At 36.3% G+C, this 19,595-nt stretch overlaps 1 protein-coding gene across 3 annotated transcripts in view; it reads right to left on the reverse strand.

The window, feature by feature from the left end:
• Window positions 1–19,595, reverse strand: part of pdzrn4 (PDZ domain containing ring finger 4) — a 419,600-nt gene that overhangs the window by 121,060 nt on the left and 278,945 nt on the right. The window contains exon 1 of one of the 3 annotated variants that reach the window (XM_028810930.2): window positions 11,119–11,425. The exons of the other annotated variants lie outside the window; for them this stretch is intronic. Coding sequence (XP_028666763.1) covers window positions 11,119–11,187 — 69 coding nt within the window. The 5' untranslated portion in view covers window positions 11,188–11,425. Of the gene's footprint in view, window positions 1–11,118; window positions 11,426–19,595 lie in introns of those variants that run through there. 3 annotated transcript variants of the gene reach the window in all.

Here is a 19,595-nt window from a genome sequence, read left to right on the forward strand (position 1 = left end):
ATAATATTATCACTGTTCATCTTTGTGAAATTTAAGGCAGGTGTACAAGGAAAACCTGTGGAAATTAACAGAAAGGTGTGATGTGGTGATTTTAAGTCTTTGAAGAAGAAGACTCTGTAACAAGTGCTGATTAATTTTAGATCCAAACAAGGCTGAGAAAACTCTTGGTACCATGGATGACCTGTTATTATATAATACCTCTAGAAGGACAGCACTACACTTCTTATAGCTCACAGAAGAGCACTTGTAGAATATTAATAGAGGGAGACATTGAAAATAAACACATTTTCTCTTTGCTAATATACAGTGGTTCAAGTGTGGGTAGTGGCACTTCTTCTAGTGGCCACAATACCATCATCTGGTGATTTTTTTTTTGAGGAAAAGCTCTCTTAGAGACTTACAACAAGTTACAACATTTTAAAAGATATAATGACATTATTTGTATCTTTATGGCTATATTTCATTTGTCTTTTTAAACGAGTTTCTGAATCAATGTTTTTCAGCATGAAAAAATGAAGTTTACCTTGGCAACACCATGTTAAAAGCAGAAAGCAAACCTATAAAACATACTACTCTATCACAGACACTATAGTTATATAAAGCAGGCCAGTTAAGAGACCCAATTAACCAAACCTTAAGAAAGTACTAGAAGAAAGCCCATTCAGATGGTGAAAACTTAACAGAGACAGTGTCAAAAATGGGAGTCAAAGCCAGGTCCCTGGACCTATATGCAATGTACACACTTATCTTTTGCACAGGTTATGCTAGAAAAAAAACAAACACATAAAAATAGGCACTAATCATAGGGCAACAGAACATGCATATCCTCTTCCTTTCTTCTATCTTTAAAGACACGTTTTATAAAAAAAAAAAAGTGAAATGAATGCGGTCTTACACTGAAAACTACAATCATTTTTTCAAAGTGAAAAGTCATTTCATTGTCGTCTTTGCCTACTTGTGTCATCAGAAATTCAGTTTTTTTCTACTTTTTATCAAGGCATGTGAACTTTCTGTATCCAAAATTATTACTACACAGTTAGTGTAGTAGCACTAACTGTATAGTAGCAGATCAAAGTCAATCACAACAGCAACACATACAAGACAGGAGAAAGTCATGAAGAGGAAGCTAGACTATCAGAATGCATGTACATGTTCACGCTACCTTGGTTGGTTAACCTATGGGAACTAATAGCATGAAGGTTTTAACAGGTACTTATTTATTCGAAAAATACTGTCTTCACTAGTGATGAGCAAACTCCACAGTGATCGCTTCACCTTGAGCTTGGAGAAATTATGGAAGTGTTCCTGAGAGCTAGGGAAACATCTGCCAATTATACTGGACCGATTACTGTGGTCAAAAAGGTGACTTATGAGCCACTGTCTCATTCTGTTTTTTTGAAGTTGTGCTGAAGGCTTTCCAAACCGTCTGTGTTGATGCTTTGCATTTTTTCTTCTATCAAAAAGACAGAAACGTCTTGTAAATTGTAGTAAATCTTTTGTTATTATTATTTTTTACTATAGTCTCCTGTGTTATGGGTAGGGCACGTTAGGCTCCTTCAAGGTTTTTATTTTTGCCTACATGTGGCTAATTTTGTATGCATAGGGCACATGCCTCCTTCTCTTATACTGACGTGGAACTCATAGATCAACTTGCACATTTGGCAACAAGCAGGGCTAACTCATTATTTATGCTGTATATGTTTCATAAAAATTAAATTTTGAGAACCTGCATTATTTACTTATCTGTTCTACTACTAAGTCAAACAGAGTCTGTAATGCAAATGATCAGCATTATATACCCAGGGTGGGGTCCTATCCAATGTTGGCTGTTACAGTTCTGGAAGATGTCATGCTGGAATCGTAAAGCATTCTATGGCACTGGGGAAAAAAGTTCTCCTAAACAAGCTGAATTATCGATAAATAATTTGATGAACAAGGGCGAATATAAATGCAGCAAATTTGCTGTGAATAACAATTTGGCGAAATTTGTTGATCAACACTAGTCCACATAGATCTCCAAAAAAGCCAGAACATGGGCATGTGATTCAAACCCAGCACACTGGATCCATGAGGCCATGGTGTTGGATATACTAAAAGACAGATATTCACCTTTTAAGAAATGTCAATGATCCTTGTGAGGAAGCAAAGAATGTACTTGTCTGTGATTCTTGAAAAGTAGCAATTAATACTTTGGATTATACTTCTATCCTGGTATAAAAACCAGTTGATTTGTTAGCTATACAATAAAAGTTGATGTTAATGCTTTAGACTGCTTATCATTTTAGGTCAGAAGGTGTGTTGAAACAGGCATCAGATGCAGAGCAATTTCTCTTTTTCCTGTCTGAGCAGAGAACACCCGGAATGACCTCAAGAAATGCACTTTGACTCTGTGACTCATTGCGTTGACATTTTGAATGCTTTACATAGTCAACCATTCTTCAGCATGGGTCTAGGTGCAGGACCTTCCCCCACATCTAAATAAAGCAGAAGAAAGCAAGAGAAACAGAGACTTTGTGACTTAAACACAAAACACATGACAAGCCAGTTGATTCAAATGTTGCTGCCAATATCTGGATTAGCCCAGATGACTAATACACCAAATGAATATCAAAGATAAGAGAAACTTTACGAGGGATTTATCAGACAGATGATCAGATTAAATACAGCTTTCTAGTTTGTATCATGTGGGATTATCAATGGGAAAAAAGTCCATGTTTATTATACAATAGCTTCTGAATCTTTTTTATTTTTAATTTTTAGAAGAATTACCAAAATATATCCTTATGGTAAGATTAAAAAAATAAAATATTTAAACTGAATCTGTCTAAATATATGAAGAATCTATCTATCTATCTATCTATCTATCTATCTATCTATCTATCTATCTATCTATCTATCTATCTATCTATCTATCTATCTATCTATCTATCTGCACACATTTACTTATTCCTGAATTTGTGTACTATATGCATACAGTGTGTGTATGTGTATACATATATATATATGTGCACACATACACACACGATCACTTATTATAAACAAGCAAAGTGTAGAAAGTATCCACTGTACTGCTCCCTTGACTGCTACTACAATTTGCTATCTTTCAAGCAAAAGTTAAAACATGTTGAATTTTTTTTCCTGACGTTAGCAATGTACACTTGACATTTTTATGGAACATTAATACTTTTATTATAAAGGTATTTTTATGACCATTTTTATAAGTTATATTAAAATTCATAACTGAAAATAATTTGGAAAATACTTATCCCCGTAGGTATTTCATTTGATTTTTACTTTTGTCATCAGTTTCTCATATAGTTTTAATATTTTTACATCCTTTTTTTGCAAAATTTCACGAACTGTTGTAGGTTAAGTGTGGTGCTGTTGTGCACAACAATCATTGGTTCCTGCCATATATTATCTGTGGGATCAATAGATCAAACTCCATGAAATATGAGTTGCTGTCCCAATTTCAGATCTGTTGCAGAGTGAACAAGGTTTTGCTCTAGTATCCCTCTTCATTTTTCTCCATTCATCTTACTGTCTGTTTTGACAAGCCTACCAGTCACTGCTGATGAAAAGAAAACCCACAAAATAATACTACTTCCACCATATTTCACTGAAGGGTTGATGTTTTGCAGGTGAAGAGTTGTGGTCTTTATTCAGCACAAATACCACTCGTCATTAAGACTCCACAGAACTCTTTTCTACATTCTTTCAGGTGGTACTACATGTGTCCTCCTTGACACTCCACCATAAAATGTAGATTTCTGGAGTACTTGAGCAATTGTTGAATGACTCAACAGTCTCTTGCATTTCAAATGTGACACACTATTGATCCCTGAGAGTTATGTTTGGCCTTTGGCTGCTTCTTTTATCAATTTCCATGTTTCTTAAGTGGTGACTTTTGGGAGAAGATCTGTTCTTGAGAATTCTCATCGCTAAAAAATCATTTTTATATCCCTTGTGTTTCTCTCTTCTTGGAAAAGCTCTTTTATCTTCACATTGCTTTGTATGCAATGATCACCAAGGTAATTTCACACAAACAGGTATATGTAACCTTAAGGACATGTAAATTCTATTTAAGTGGTTAAGCTCATAAAGGTGGGATCCCAACAGATTTTTCAAATTCTACTGAAAACAGGTTGATGCTTTACAGAAAATAATTTCCAGCAGAACTATAACAGAGTAAGGAAAGCGTTCACTGGCAAGACTATTGTAAATCAGACAATTTATTATAAATGGTCTGAGTGTCCAAGAAGGGTAAGAGTTATTGACAAAAGGGAAAAAGCAGCTAACATGCCCTCACCAGAACTCAAGGAGACAGGTGACCCACAAGGTAGCAAGTATGCCTGACCATCCATAAACAGAATGAATGAGTGATGCCATGAAAAGCTAGCAGATGCATAGAACCGTTCCTGGCAGGTGGACTGCTGAACATGGGGATCATATGGTTCTGGATGGAGAAATATATATATATATATATATATATTTCATCATAAAAACTTAGTAATATCCATGTTTTGTTGCTATAAAGTTAAAATAAACTGATAATCAACATGGCGCTGGAGGGCAACTAAACAATAGAAACACTACAATAATTAGCACTCATGCACAATACTAATGATCTTCTGCAGATACCCTTGAAAAAAATATACAATCAGTCCAATGCAGCATAATGAAGTGGAACTAAGATCACACACTTGATTGCTGATCAGTACCATGCACTGCAATAATTTTCCAACAGGACGTTATGCAGCCTGTCTAACTCAGCTGTGCACTGGAACAGAGAGTGATTTTTCAAAAGAACTAGTCAATTTTAATTGGACCAGAAGCCCACTTTTTAAATAATGATGATTTAATGAGCATTCCTTCTGCCATCCTGAATGTAACTAATCAGCTGAGCAGCACAGAGCTACAGAAAGACAGACTCCCATATATCTTAATGAATATTAGTCCCGTCATTTTATTCACCTGGGTGCTAGCCAATTTTCAAAGTGCAGCAAGCTGTTATGAACAACGTCATAGTGAAAGTCTTACAGTGCATTGACTATTGGCTGGGAAATACAGAAAATAATGCCAAGATTTTACAGGATTGTAATACTTCAAAAAAGCCTTTTACGCACCCACACAGAAAAAAAAGTCTACTAATACAGTAGATACCACAACATTCACACCAGTTCTTAACACAAGACATTTGGTAAGATGCGTTTCTGGAGTTAATGGGCTTTAGTTTCCTGGAGAGGCAGAAAAAAATGAGCTAACAAAATAGATGGTTATCCAACTATAGGACACAAAAATCAAATTATACAAAATTTATTTTAAAATGATTGTTCCTCTTCTAGACAGTAAAGATTTTGAGACAAAGATGAAGAAAGGGTACTAGTACATGTTTGTCAGACAGATGAGATCAATTCATCACCAAATGGCTAAAACCTTATCTTCTAATGTCCACTTTGCTGAAGATATACAGTAAAAGACTAGCATATAAAAGGCAGTACCTTAGGAGTTGTCTCAGTCTACAGTTATCATTTATATTTACTGCATTTATCACTGTTTCTTAATAGATTCAACATCCTGGATTTGAATTTCGTGCATTGTTGTTCTTAGTGTGCATTATGCATGTTATCCCCTTATTTGTGTGGGCTTTCTGGATACTCTGGGTTTTCTTTCTGCTTCCATAAAAACAAGCATGTTAGACGTACTGGCAACTCTAAATTAGCCTTGTGCGAGTGTGACATTGAGTTAGGCTGTATGCACAAACAGGCTCAGCAACTGAATGCCTCCCTGTACAAAGTCATCTCCTGCCTAAAATCGAAAGCTACCAGGATAGGCTCTTGCTTCCCCACAACCCGAATTGAATTATAATTTGAGATATATTGTTTCCGTTAATGGGTTGGCACCCTGCCCGGGATTGGTTCCTGCCTTGTGCCCTGTGTTGGCTGGGATTGGCTCCAGCAGACCCCCGTGACCCTGTGTTCGGATTCAGCGGGTTGGAAAATGGATGGATGGATGGATGTTTCCGTTAAATGAAATAAACGCCTGTTCACAGTTTACCTACACATCAATTTGCAAAGACTTAATAATTTAGCAAGAGCTTTAAGCAAACTATGATGATTAACTATAGTAACAATAATCATTTTTATAGGATTGGGCCCATCCTTTAGTTAAACCCATGAACTGAAAATGAATGCATAAAAGGATGGATGGTTAAGTGTGGATACTATTTAAAAAGGCCTTCTGATCATAGTCTGGCAAACATAAGAAGTGACATGTCTCAGGAGTAAAGAAAAACCTTAGTATCTGATCATATTAATCTGTGTGTGAAGAACTAAACAGTACACAATGCCATTCATTAAAGAGAGATGTGAATAATTTAAAATGATCCATCTGAATGAAAAAGAGAGCTACACAAATCAAGAGTGCAGAAAGAAACATGCTCACATGGACAGATAACAGACAAAACGAGATCTAGGAAATCTTAAGTCTTAGATATCGTTTCAAAGCCTGCATTATCTTTCAGTATAATCTTGCTGTAGGACACAAAATCAATCAAATACCACATTTTTCTTTTTCTTTGTTCTTTCCTATCAATTTTAATGGGTAAAGAGCGTCATTCACAAAAACGTAATGGGACAAGAAGATGGATGAGTACATTTGTAGCTAATAGTCAAAAGATAGAAATGCCTCTGATGAGAAGTCACATTTTGCAGAAGGCTTGAGCGTCGCATGCAGTGTACAGAAGAAACTGGTGATGCACCTGACCATTTTGCACAAAGTCATTAGTGTGGGCTACTCTGCACCTCAACACTGTCAAATAATATTGTACAAGTTTATATTTTTCATGTACAAAGATCATCTAAAGAGCTTAATTAAAGCAGGTTAGGAAGATGGATGGACATCACACACACACACACACACACACACACACACACATATATATAAATAAATATATAAATAAAAGTGGACAATGTTTCATTTAAAATGAATTAGCATGCAAGGTACATTTTGCTTTGGAGAATATATCAATTTCTCTGTTTATTTTCCAAGCCAGCAGAGCTTAGCACAAAGCTATACCTCACTTGTCCCTGTCAGTGTCACTACTAAAGGAAATTCTTTGCTCACGCTTCGCCTCACACCAATATGTGAATCTCTTACATGTGCTGGGAAAGATACCCTGAAAGTCTACAATGATAGCAAGACTGGAAACTTGGCTGTTCACTGTAGTTACAAGCCAACATAACACAGTCAAAGTAGACAGATAAAGAAGCTCCTGTTGTATTGTGCCTTGCTCTTGATGGTATTAAACCAGAAATAATCCTTCACAGAAATGGGAATTAGTGTGGCCTAGTGGTCAGAAATGAGTAGCACTATACAAGCTTGGTATCTATCTGACTGCTCATATTAAAGATGCTAGGTTTAAGGAATTTTTGCTGTGGTATCTAAAACACTTAATAATACATGAAGCATTTATACAGTTTGTTGTATATAAAGTAAAACATAAATTCTGTTAACAGAAAGGGCAGCTTTTTAAGTATCTGCAATGAGCTTCAGAATAAAAAGATGAACAATTATAAAATTGAAAGATTTAAGGGGTTGCATTTAAGCATCAGAAAATAACTGGAGAAATTCCGGGATAATGAAAATTGACAGGAATTTATGGTGAATGACAAATAAGGAATAGTGCATGGTAAGGCAGCATTTTTATTCACACACCTAAAATTGATCAGTTTAGAATCACCAGTTACACTAACCAGCACATCTTTGTGATGTGGGAGGAATAAAGAGAAAAAACAGACAGAAGTAGGGAAAATCTGCAAGCTCCACACATACACTGTTGGAATTCAGATTTAGTCTGCTGGAGCTGTGAAGCAGCCGCATTCATTTCTGCATATGAAAGGTGCTATATGAAAAGAAGCAGCATGAATTGACTATGTTTCCAATTTTGAGCTGGTTCCTTTTTTGCACCATTTCTGTCAGGATAGGCTACAGCAATTCCTCCCTCAATATGGATAACCAGATAAGTGGGTTTAAAAATGGATGGAGGGATTGACAAATAGAATTATCTGACTAATATTGCATAGAGATTTTCTGACCGTCATATCAAATCCTTACTATTTTAAGATTATGGTGCAAGAGGGGTGGAGTGGTGGCTCTGAGGCTAAGGATCCGTGCTGGTATCCAGAAGGTTGCCGGTTCAAATCCCCGTCACTGCCAAAAGAGATCCTACTCTGCTGGGCCCTTGGGCAAGACCCTTAACCTGTAATTGCTCCAGGGGCGCTGTACAATGGCTGACCCTGCGCTCTGACCCCAAGGGGTATGCGAAAACTAACAAATTCCTAATACAAGAAATTGTAAAAGGCGAAATAAAAGAACAAAAAAAAATAATTGAAAAAAGAAACGTGCAGTAAGGCACAAAAAATTGCAACTAGCATGTATTTGTGTAGTATTTTGCACTGTATTATTCTGTCGTCTAGCTCATGCTTTCCATTTTGGTAGGTGATGAAACCTCTTTTTATGACATTTAAACAAAGGAACTTTGAATCTCAAATAAAAAAGCAGAGAAAAAACTATATAGGTATATATCACTAAATAAATCCAATAAAACCAAATCTTATACTTGTTTTTGAAAACCTGATAAACTTCCATAAAAGAATTTCTTTTAGATTAGTCTTTCGGAAGTAGTCCCACCTTCCATATAAATAAAATGCTTTTTATGGACATGCTGTATATTTATTAAGCAGACAGATGTTTAAAGTGGTTTTTACTTTTGATTGACTTAAAATAGAAGATTACACTAAACTTGTCTGTCATCGAGATTCACTTTAAATAAATCCTTTAATTCACACAAAGGAGGAAAAGCAGTGTTTTGTCTGTGAAGGCAATCTATTAAAAAAAGTACCCAGTGAAAAAAACTACATTTTCCACCAAGCTAACTGAAATAAAAAATAATAATAATAATAAGAGAAAAATAATGAACATCAAGAAATTGTGATCTTACAGGCTATATGATGACCAGACAGCTTTTGTCCACTGTGAAAAGAAAACACTTTTACTGAAGTCATAAATCTTTACAGAGAAAAATAAAGGGGGTCATACGGTCAGGAAACATGTCAGATTAGAGGTGTGGGCAATAGTGTCTGAAGACAGTGCTCAATCTACCGCTATGCTGTAAAAAAGACTTATGTCAGCCACTAATTGCAATAAATTTTGGAAAGGCATGGCAGCTTGAATGTCAATTCAAATCTGGGAAATACAATATAAGAACATGAAAGGAAAACGAGTTTAGAGAAGTCAAGTGCTAATGTCTGAGTGGGCATCTTTCATTTCTGCCCTATCAGATCCAGCCACTCATGCTTGCAATTCTAAGTTTGAAATGTAAACAGTGTGGTTCTCCTTCTGGGGGTAGCTGATGCGAAGTGTCTCAGATGACATGGCACTGTGGTCCTGATCAAACATCCACATTTGCAATGCGGCTCTTTCCCCGACAAGGATGTATACTGTAGAAAAGCTGGGAGACAGACAACAGCTCATTTTCTTGCTATTCCTCGTGTGAGGCTGAGCCACACTGCTGTTTTCCCTTGATACCTTATCTCTCCCTTTATCCAAACAATAATAGGATGCAGAGTTGACGGCGGATTGCTACCTTACTTTGCTGGAAAATGTGAGAGATGTGGTCAGGGATTAAAAACGTTATCTGGCTGATACCAGAGTAGAAAGCATAAGCAGCAGCTACTTTGCAAGCTTTTCTTGAAAGATGTACTATGCTACATAGCAACTTATGTACAAAATGAAGCATTAGCAATAGTTTAAAGTTACATAAAAAAAAAAGAACTACACTTAAGTATATACAAATGAAAGCCACTCTTAAAAAACAAAAAAGCAAAAGTTTAGGAGATGAGCAATGTATAGTTTTAGAATGTATTCCAAAAGTACCCTAACAATGTGTGTTCCTACTTTTCTATCATTAATTCAAACTTTTGTGCATGATATATCAAAACATACCTGTATCACTGAGACACAGAGAGAACGAGAGAGAAAGAAAACACATTGCCTCTGGCAATAATTAACTGTGTTAATCTTCTTTTTCCTCTCTGTGGTCATAAAAGAGACATTTTATATTTAATTAATGCACAGAATCATTTTATAAAACAGTTAATGAGGCTCTGATCACATTACCATGAAAATGTTCATTAACACTGCTTTGGAAGAGGCTGCTTCATGTGTAGCGAATCAGCTCCATAATTAGCCCACTGTGAAATGAATCATGTTAGCAGAAACTCGGAGGGAAGTCAGTATGCAAGGGATATTTAGCTGCTGCTGTGCCAGCAGACCACCAACAATGTGAATGAAGATTAAAAAAAAAAGAAAGAGAGGATTCTGTTTTAGAAATCTACTGTTATCAGTGCGTGGAGTATGCCATCTCCAGTACAGGATGGCTGCTGACACGCTCTGCAAGCTTATTCACATTTTCCCAAAGCACAAAGATGATTACAATGTTGGGACACTCTCTTCAGTGTGCTTTCATCATATATGACAGTTCATCTATGAAACAACCCCTGCTCAACAGGGTAAACCTAAGAAAGCAAGTTAAATTGCTTGTAATGGAGTTGCCCTCTTGCATAGAGTTAAATAGAAGTAGTGTTATATAATGCTGAAAAACTAAATGGACTTTAGAGACATCCCACTTACTCAGATTCAGTTTGCTAACTGTGAGGAACAACAGACACTGAACAATAACAGTACAGCCAGAATTCTAAATGCCAGACTTACTAAATGAAAGTGAAAAACAACACAAAGTCACGCCTGTTTGTGACAGCTCTGTGCAAAAGCCACACGGCTGCACGCGCCAGTGTATTGCAGCCAATTCACTCTCCCTGTTCATTCAGAGACATCTGACAGCACCCCTCTGTGCACATGCAGGAGGTATCCTGAGAGTATCAGTTCAGAAAACTACGACAGCGCCAGACCCTTTGAAAAGGGAAAGTGACTGTAAACTCTCAACAACAGCTGTGCAAAAAGAAAAGACCTGTTATTATGTCCTGACACACAGAAAAGCCCAGAAACAAGCAAAAAAACAACCCCAGCGTCTCCTTACAAAATGTAGATTTCACTTACCTGTGCAATTTCATACAACAGTTTATAGTGTTCCTCTCTCTTCTGTAAAGTGCACAGATTGCAGCCCATTATAGTCAGCAAAAAAACAGCACGGTGTCTAATTTCCACACAAGTGACAGGCAACTGAACTGACAGGGAATCACCCTCCAGATTTGACTACTGTTTCTCATCAGTCACTCCGGCGCAGGACCCTCACATGCACACATGCAGAGACAGACACGCTGGTGCTAGCTAGAAGCTGGCCCAGTGTGCAGCAGCATGCTCCTCTTTTTCCCTCTCGATATCACACACATGCAGAGTTTTGACTCAGTTCATGGCAACACTCCCCCCAGCCAGCCACCCCCCTTCACCCTCCCTCGTCTTCTTCCCAGTCTCAGCTTGAATGCACATGACTACACAGATTCCAGCTCATGAATAATAATGAAGACTCATTGATTATTCATGACAAGAGGTGTTAGCAGGGAGGAGTATGATAGCAGCCTCTGATAGCAGCACGCAACTCACTAATTAAGCATCCTTCCAATGTTAAACAATACACGCTTCCTTTGTGTCACCAACACTACAGCTCTGCTAAACAATGCTGAGCCAGAGATGTTAGTACAAAGGCACTGGCATCAATGTAGAGGGTTTCCCTCATATTCCCCAGGATTTTTTTAATAAATACACAAAATGAACAAGTTCTAATTCTGAACAGAAAATTCTTTTAATAAAAGAAACATGTTACCATACATAAACCGTGGAACTTGTTGTTGGTTACAAGTAAAGCCAGTTAGACTGTCATTCTCTAAGGATTCCAGCCTGCCAGAAGACAAGAGCTCAAATTATAAATCTCATGAATGGGCAGAAAAGAAATGTTGAAGTGTTATTATTTCATAAATGAGAAGATGTGAAATCCCTTCTGTGAACACAGACTCTGTAGACTAAAAGTGCTTTATATGGCTTTTAACTCTGCCAGATTAAAAGCTAAATACATTTCTCTCTTGTAAGAGTTAAATAACTTTGCAAAATCTCCAGTCAGGTCCATCTGCCAATAGCTTAAAAGCCATCCCAGGAATTACGACTAGACCATATTGAATATTTTGAAAAAACGACTCTGAAGATAACAGGAAGTGATGCTAATGAGTCTAATTGTTAACAAATTGGCTTTCGGTCTGTATCACCAACCCATGACACCAAGAGAGAGTTGCAAGTAGATCAACAATCATCAGCTGGCTATCAGCCTGTTCCCCCAGGGATGCAATAATCCGATTTTCTGGACCTTAATTTTACTTAACAGGCTGGAAGAAAGCCAAGCCAATACCTACATGAAACACCATCATTATCATTAATACAGGGTGTTATTAAAGATCGCAAATGCTGACTTTCAAGTTACATGGCAATACAGTTTTTTAATGAAGTGATACTTTTTACTCAGAAGGAGGGTGCATTGAGTAAAACAGTGAAGCAAAGGTCATATCTAAGGATTTAACTGCACTTTTAATTATTTTTTTAGAGACTACAAATTATACAAAAAAATAAAAATGATGCAAAGAAGAATCCATCTGTCCTTGCTGACACACACTAGGCAAATTCATCATACCTGCCACATTTAACTGTAAGGGGTTGAATGCAACAAATTATTAATACACCAACGAGATTAGACTGATGGTGCAATAGGTGACCCTGCAGGAAAGTTATTCCGCTGGATTTCCTCATTGCTAAATCTCCTCTGCCTTGAAGGTTATCATTTCTTGTCATCGCTGCCAAATGACCACATTAGAAAAAGACATATTTGTCCTGCCTGCCATTATGTCAACAAGAGGATGAAAATTGTTCATAGCTAAGATTTGCATGCAAATGACATGACATGACATTAATAAGGGAGGGAATTACAGTATGCTGATTAATATACAGCACATTTTGTTTTTAGAAAATTTTTTCAATAAAGTATAACAGAAACATTTGTGTTGCTTATCTAAACACGACATCCCTAATTCTGGGGCACATAGGGAACAATGCTCTCTTTACATAAGAAATTCCTTTTTGGGCAGTGAAACATTTCAGAATGGGTCTTTTCGTATTATGCAAAATGTATAACTCAGAGAACTTCCAAAGTATGCCTCCTGATGGCTGAGTAAAGTTGACCTATTCAATGACAAGATCACACTCCAGTTGGCAGCCATCACCTTCTGTAACATGGATGACTGGCCTAGCTCTTGCCTCAGGAGACCATTTATCTTTCTGTGGATTTAATCCTACAGTGTGTGGCATAGGTGCCGCAGATGTAACTTGCTATAAAAACGCCCAAGGAATAGGTTTATTTCAAACAGCTCCACTTTCAACAAATTCAGAAAAAGGTGGAAAAAATCACTTTGCCGAGCCAGGCTCCTGAGGGGACACCAGAAGACATTACAGTGTGATGGGTGAAAAGTTAAATGGTTCTTGAAGGTAGATAATATGTCTATATTATATAATGTATTTCTCATTGAGTTATTCACAATATAGAATACTATATTGTACTACATAATAATAAAATTAGTTTTGGGTGCAGGCAAAAATGACAAAGAATCTTGCAAGAAAATGTAAGTAAAGGTTTTAAGAACTACCAATCCTCATGTGCTGAAAATGAAGAAAATGGAAATAAATGAAAATATGATTGAGCTCTCAACTCCACTGGCTGCCTGCCTCTTTGGTCATAACTTTTTCTACAAAAGTACTTTAACTGATATAATGATATCCTAAGTTAAAATGCCTTTGTTTTAAATGAATCTGCAAAGTGTAAAGGCCAGGAGTCCATTGCCCAGCACACATTATACTGTTGTGCAATTTATGTATACCTGGTAAAAGACACAGGTAGACATATAAATATTTATGTCAGAGACACTGCAGCTAATAATATTGTCATTCTAAGTTTCCATGCAAATAAAGATTTTCACCTTTCTATTTATATAAGTTCTGTTTTTATACATGCTTCCTCTATGGACTTGCTCTGTTCAAGTTATAGTGGCTTATGATATAACTAGTAAAACATAATCTCACTTACATAGTAAAAATGGTGCACGCGCATAACACATAAAACTTGTTGAGGCCTAAAATTCCTTGGCTTTGAAGATGAAACAATGAAATATACAAATATAAATACCAGAGTTTACCTATCTGATGCAAAAGCCATCTTTAACTGATGCATGTTTTTTGTGTAAACAGTATATTGATTGCCTCTCTGTTCAGGTAGGAATGCCATCAATCCGAGTTAAACTACACTGCACTGTTGGAAGTCCAGCTACTGTATGATAATAATCATGCTCCTTTCTTACACGACTATGCATGAGTTTTTTCATCTCTTGGGCAACAAATATAAATGCTGCAATGTATTCTCTGCATGTCCTCAGAAGTGGTGTTTGAAATTGATAGAGTCTTCTGCTGACAAATGGTGGAACTAAAAACTACTTACGCTGAAATTAAATGTGATCATAAACAAAGAATATGCAACACACTGTAAAAAAAATAATAAACAGTTTATATAGTTTTTTTCTGCCAAATCCTGAGCACCTTTATTCTGTTTTGATGGAGGTATTACTTAAAGGTGGTAGAAAAACAATAGTTTAGATAGAAAGCACTACAAAAGTAATACACAGCAGTATTTTCCTCACATTATCCTCAACTGGTTAAAAAAAAAATCATAAAAACTGTCCAAATTATAATCATTAATAACACATTACCACTAATTAGAAAATAAATAAACTGACACTTTTTGTACTCAATTGCACTGGGCCCTGCTTCTCCAGCTTCTTCTAATATGTTTGCATATAATTCTCCCAGTATAATTATGATACACCTCTTATTCACATTGTTCACCTATAAATATGGCTCCTGCTGTGCCTGTAAAGCCCACAGCATTGTCTCCAGAGAAAGGACTGTTGCTATACTTGGCTTTTTCATAAAAACTAATTGGTTTGTGCCAACTTTGGCAGTAACAGTAGTGAAAGATGAATACGTGGCTCATGTTGACTGTCAATAACTGTCTTCATTACTAAATACTGTAATACTACTCAGCCAAAAAGGGGCTACATACATAAGACAAGTCAATTGATGTTTTTTTTGTCTTCTATCTTGGTTAGCATATTTTCTTTCTTCATATTAATATATCCCACATGGCACATAAGAAAATAAATACTAACCACATGACAAAAGGTCTACAAAGTATGCCAAAAACTAAATGGATTAAACTTTTCAAAGATTTTCAAATGACTCTGAAGTTTTAACCAAATGTTTAATTTTTTATCTATTTATTTAATAACTTGCCTTACTGGACTATTACCAATGTATGCTTACACTCTTATTAAGAAAAGTCAGCTAGACAAAAAGCCTTTTACTGTTTCAAAAGAAGATGTACACTTGGCAAACTCTGTAGCTGATTTATGCTTTGGGCAAGATGATGTGAAAAAGTGAAGATGGAATTTGCTGAGGTCATTGAAAAGCAGTACTTGTGTCATTATTTATGTTCCAAAATAATATTTATTCTCTGTTGTGCCATCTGATAAATAAGTCTTGTGAGGTTTTGGAGCCTTGCACATTTCACCATGGTTGGTTTATTAAACTCTAAATAACACGGTTACTCTTTATAGATTACAGCAATATGTGGGGATTGAAAACAAGGTTTTGAAAGGTAGGTTTCACACAGCAACAGTTTAGTTTTCAATAAATACTGAAAGCCACCGCCAAAATCACTGTCAAGCTAACATGTGCATTAGGGTGACTACAACTTCTGTTCTCTAGCCATACAATTTCAAAATACATCTGGCAGTACTGTAATAATGTCATCATAAAGGGTCTTCTCTGTACCCAGTAATTTGTAACCTTTAGAACACGCAAATTATGTTGCCAACCTCCCCTCTTCCATCAGCAACAAAACAGTCTTTGCCTTCTGCTCTGGTGATCCTGAAGGCCCAACATGAATGCTATTGGGCATTTCTGTCAACACGGTGTGTAGTAATTTGTAAAAGTGTCTCATTAAGAGATGAACACTTGAAGTGGAAAATGAAATTAATATGAAAAACTCTAGAAAACTATCCACATTATGCATAGGGTAAAAGGCTACTAAAATTATATCTAATTTGAATACACATTATAACAATATGTTATAAACCTATATGTCTATACAAATAAACTTGAAATAACAACATGTATGTCAATACTAGAATAAGACCATTAAAACAGCACATATGTACACAAATACACAATGCTTCGTATAATGTTGGACATACTGAACACATTTACAAGCATTACCTAAAACAACCCACAGAACTAAATGAAGTTATGTATTTCAGCACATTTTTACTTATGATGGTGTCAAACAATGGTAACATACTACATGTTGGTCAGACGTGCAGGTAAGAATTTAACTGTATTCTGTACATGTCACAATACTACTGCAAATATATTGTGCGTATATACCGATTAGAAACAACCATAAACCCCTGACAGGTAAAGGAAATAAAATGTATTATGTTGTTAGAATGGCAGCTGTCAAGGGGTGGGAAACATTAAACAGCAAGTGAAGAATCAGTTCTTGAAGGTAATGGGTGGGAAGCAGAAAAAAATGGGCAAATGTAAGGATCTGAGCAATTTCGACAAGGGTCAAATTGTGATGGCTAGATGACTGGGTCAGAACATCTCCAAAACACCAAGTCTTGAGAGGCATTCCTGGTATGCAGTAGTTAGAACCTATCAAAAGTGGTCCAAGGAAGGACAACCAGTGAACTGTCCACAGGGTCATGGGTGCCCATGGGTCATTGATGCTTGTTGGGGAGTGAAGCTTAGCACATCTTGTCCGAATCCACAGAAGAGATATTGCAGCAAAAACAGCAGAAAAACATATGTTGGACATGAAAGAAAGGTGTCAGAACACACAGTGCATCACAGCTTGCTGTGAATGGGGCTATGTAATGTCAGACACATCAGAATGCCCATGCTGACCTCTGTCCACCCCTGAAAGCTCCTACAATGGGCATGTGAGCATCAGAACTAGACCATTGAGCAACAGAAGAAGGTGGCCTGGTATGGCGAATCACATTTTCTTTTAGATTATGTGTGCGGCTGGGTGAATGTGTGTTATTTAACTGGAGTGGAGATGTCAACAGGATGCACTATGGGAAGAAGGCAAGCTGAAGGTGGGAGTGTGATGCTCTGGGTAATGTTCTGCTATGAAACCTTGAGTCCTGGCATTGATGTGGATGTCACTTGGACAGGTTTCACCTACTAAAAACGGTTGCAGACCATGTACAATTCTTAATGGCAATGCATTCCCTCATGACAGTTGAAAATTGTTCAGGAATGGTTTGGGAAACATGAGAAAGAGTTGAAGATATCGACTTAATCTATAAATTCCTCCGATTTCAATCTGATCAAGCATCTGTGAGATGTGCTGGAAAAGCAAGTCCAATCCATGGAGGCCCCACCTTGCAAATTATAGAATTTAAAGGATCTGCTGGTAACGTCTTGGTGCCAGTTACCATAAGGCACTTTCAAAGGTCTTACTGAATCTATGCCTAAACGGGTTAAAGCTGTTTTGGCAGCACAAAGGGAACCCACACAAAATTAGACAGTTGGTTTTAATGTTGTGTTTGATCAGTGTAATTCCTTCTATACAACCCTTTCAAATGCATGAAAATAGTAAAAATATTCAAGATGAAGTAAAGTACTATCCTTGCTACATAAAACTCACATTTTTAGTAAATGTTTTTCATTAAAAACTAATAAAGTAGCACCACTATTAATACTCTATTAATTGATTTAAGTGCGGCAAAGCAGCCATTGTAACAGAGAATGTGAATATAGTCACATCTTTGATATGTCACCTATGATCTATGTCACTGATGGTGGAAAGAGGTGATGCACAGTTGGAGCTGTGATGGCCTGTCTGCTGGTAGTATGTAAGAACTTTCTTGCAACAGTCATTGCCAACAATTTACTTCTGTCATATTTACAAAGCAGGAATGGATGAATGGAGAAAGCAACTCAAAGAAAAAAAAAACAATCCTAAATTAATTTAAGGTATAAAAATACCATAATTGAAAACAAATACTACACATAATCAAAACTTTGGCAAAAATGCATCCTAATTCTAGCCAAGTATATATCTGTTTCCAACAACTCAGTTTGAACTGGACATTTCATTCCTATAGTCCTTCATATATTACTTAAACAACTAGCCTTTTTATACAAATCGTGTAAAAATACAGACTAAATGTTCCTGTGTATGCATTCTCTCTCTCAAAGAGTAAGTTGCAACAGGCTTGCCTATAGTGAGTCAAAGAAGCAGATTAGGTCACAAGTTATGAAACAACAAAGTATATAATAACATTTTGAATGCAGTTTTCTACAAATAGCCATAATCAATAATTCTTATTAAACTGAACACCCAAAATATCAGTATCATTTTCTCTTACAATATGCTTTTGTTCTCTATCAAATTTTGGAATTCTTATCAAAGAGTAAGTAGAAATTATAAATTAAAAATACTCTCCACCACTTAGTTCCTTTGAATCTGTTTAGTGCACACTTTGGGTGAACATAAGTGGATGGATATGCAAATGTCTATGGAAAGTTCAGTATACAAATCTGTAAGATGAACAAATTCTTTTACAAAAACAAATATGTACTGGAAAACAGACAGACAAATATGATCATTCCTTGGATAAAGTCACCAAGGTCCTGCAAGGGAATCAGAGTCAGCAGGTACAGGTAAAAGAAAGCATATTCTCTGATGCTGGGAAATGAGTGCAAACACGTATGTGTTCATGGAATCAACATTTAGAGCTGACAAGTTTTAGGTTTGAACATTGCTCAACCTATCATGAAGCCTTCATCCAGCAAATTGTCAATCATCTACATGAGGATAAATTGCAAATACTGTACAATTAAAAGCCTGATAATTTTTTTTCTATAGTTTCTATCATCAATGTTCTTCTCTTAAGATGAGTTACATGTGAAAGACATTGAAAGAAAAGGAATATAGGCAAATTTAAAAAGTGGCAACCACTGTAAAAGTGGACCAACACACGCAGTGCCTGAATTAAAATCTAATTAAAAACATCACCCATCATTAATTTATTTTATCTTAAAGTAGAAACATGGTTATTTCTTAATATGAGGATATTTTTCACAATACTGGCATGCTGTCATCTGCCACAAAACAACAAGCTTTTGTTTCACATGTGAACCGATGGCCTGTTAACCTCTATTGTGAGCCCCTCAGGGAGATGTGTAGTTGTATAAAATTACTAAATACACCTTCAATCAACAAAACAATTGTCTGAGACACATGACAGCACACTATCACTGAAAAAAGGTTTATCCACAAACCACACAAAAAATGTTTTAAATGCTTTTATTACACTAAGCAAAAAGAATGCGGAATATAAGAAATTTCCAAAATAAGTAGAACAATGTTATTTCTACTGGCAAATCAAACCTAACTGCACAGAACAAGGAGAAAT

This window comes from Erpetoichthys calabaricus, chromosome 1 (assembly GCF_900747795.2).
Source record: "Erpetoichthys calabaricus chromosome 1, fErpCal1.3, whole genome shotgun sequence".
NCBI classification, from domain to species: Eukaryota; Metazoa; Chordata; class Cladistia; order Polypteriformes; family Polypteridae; genus Erpetoichthys; species Erpetoichthys calabaricus.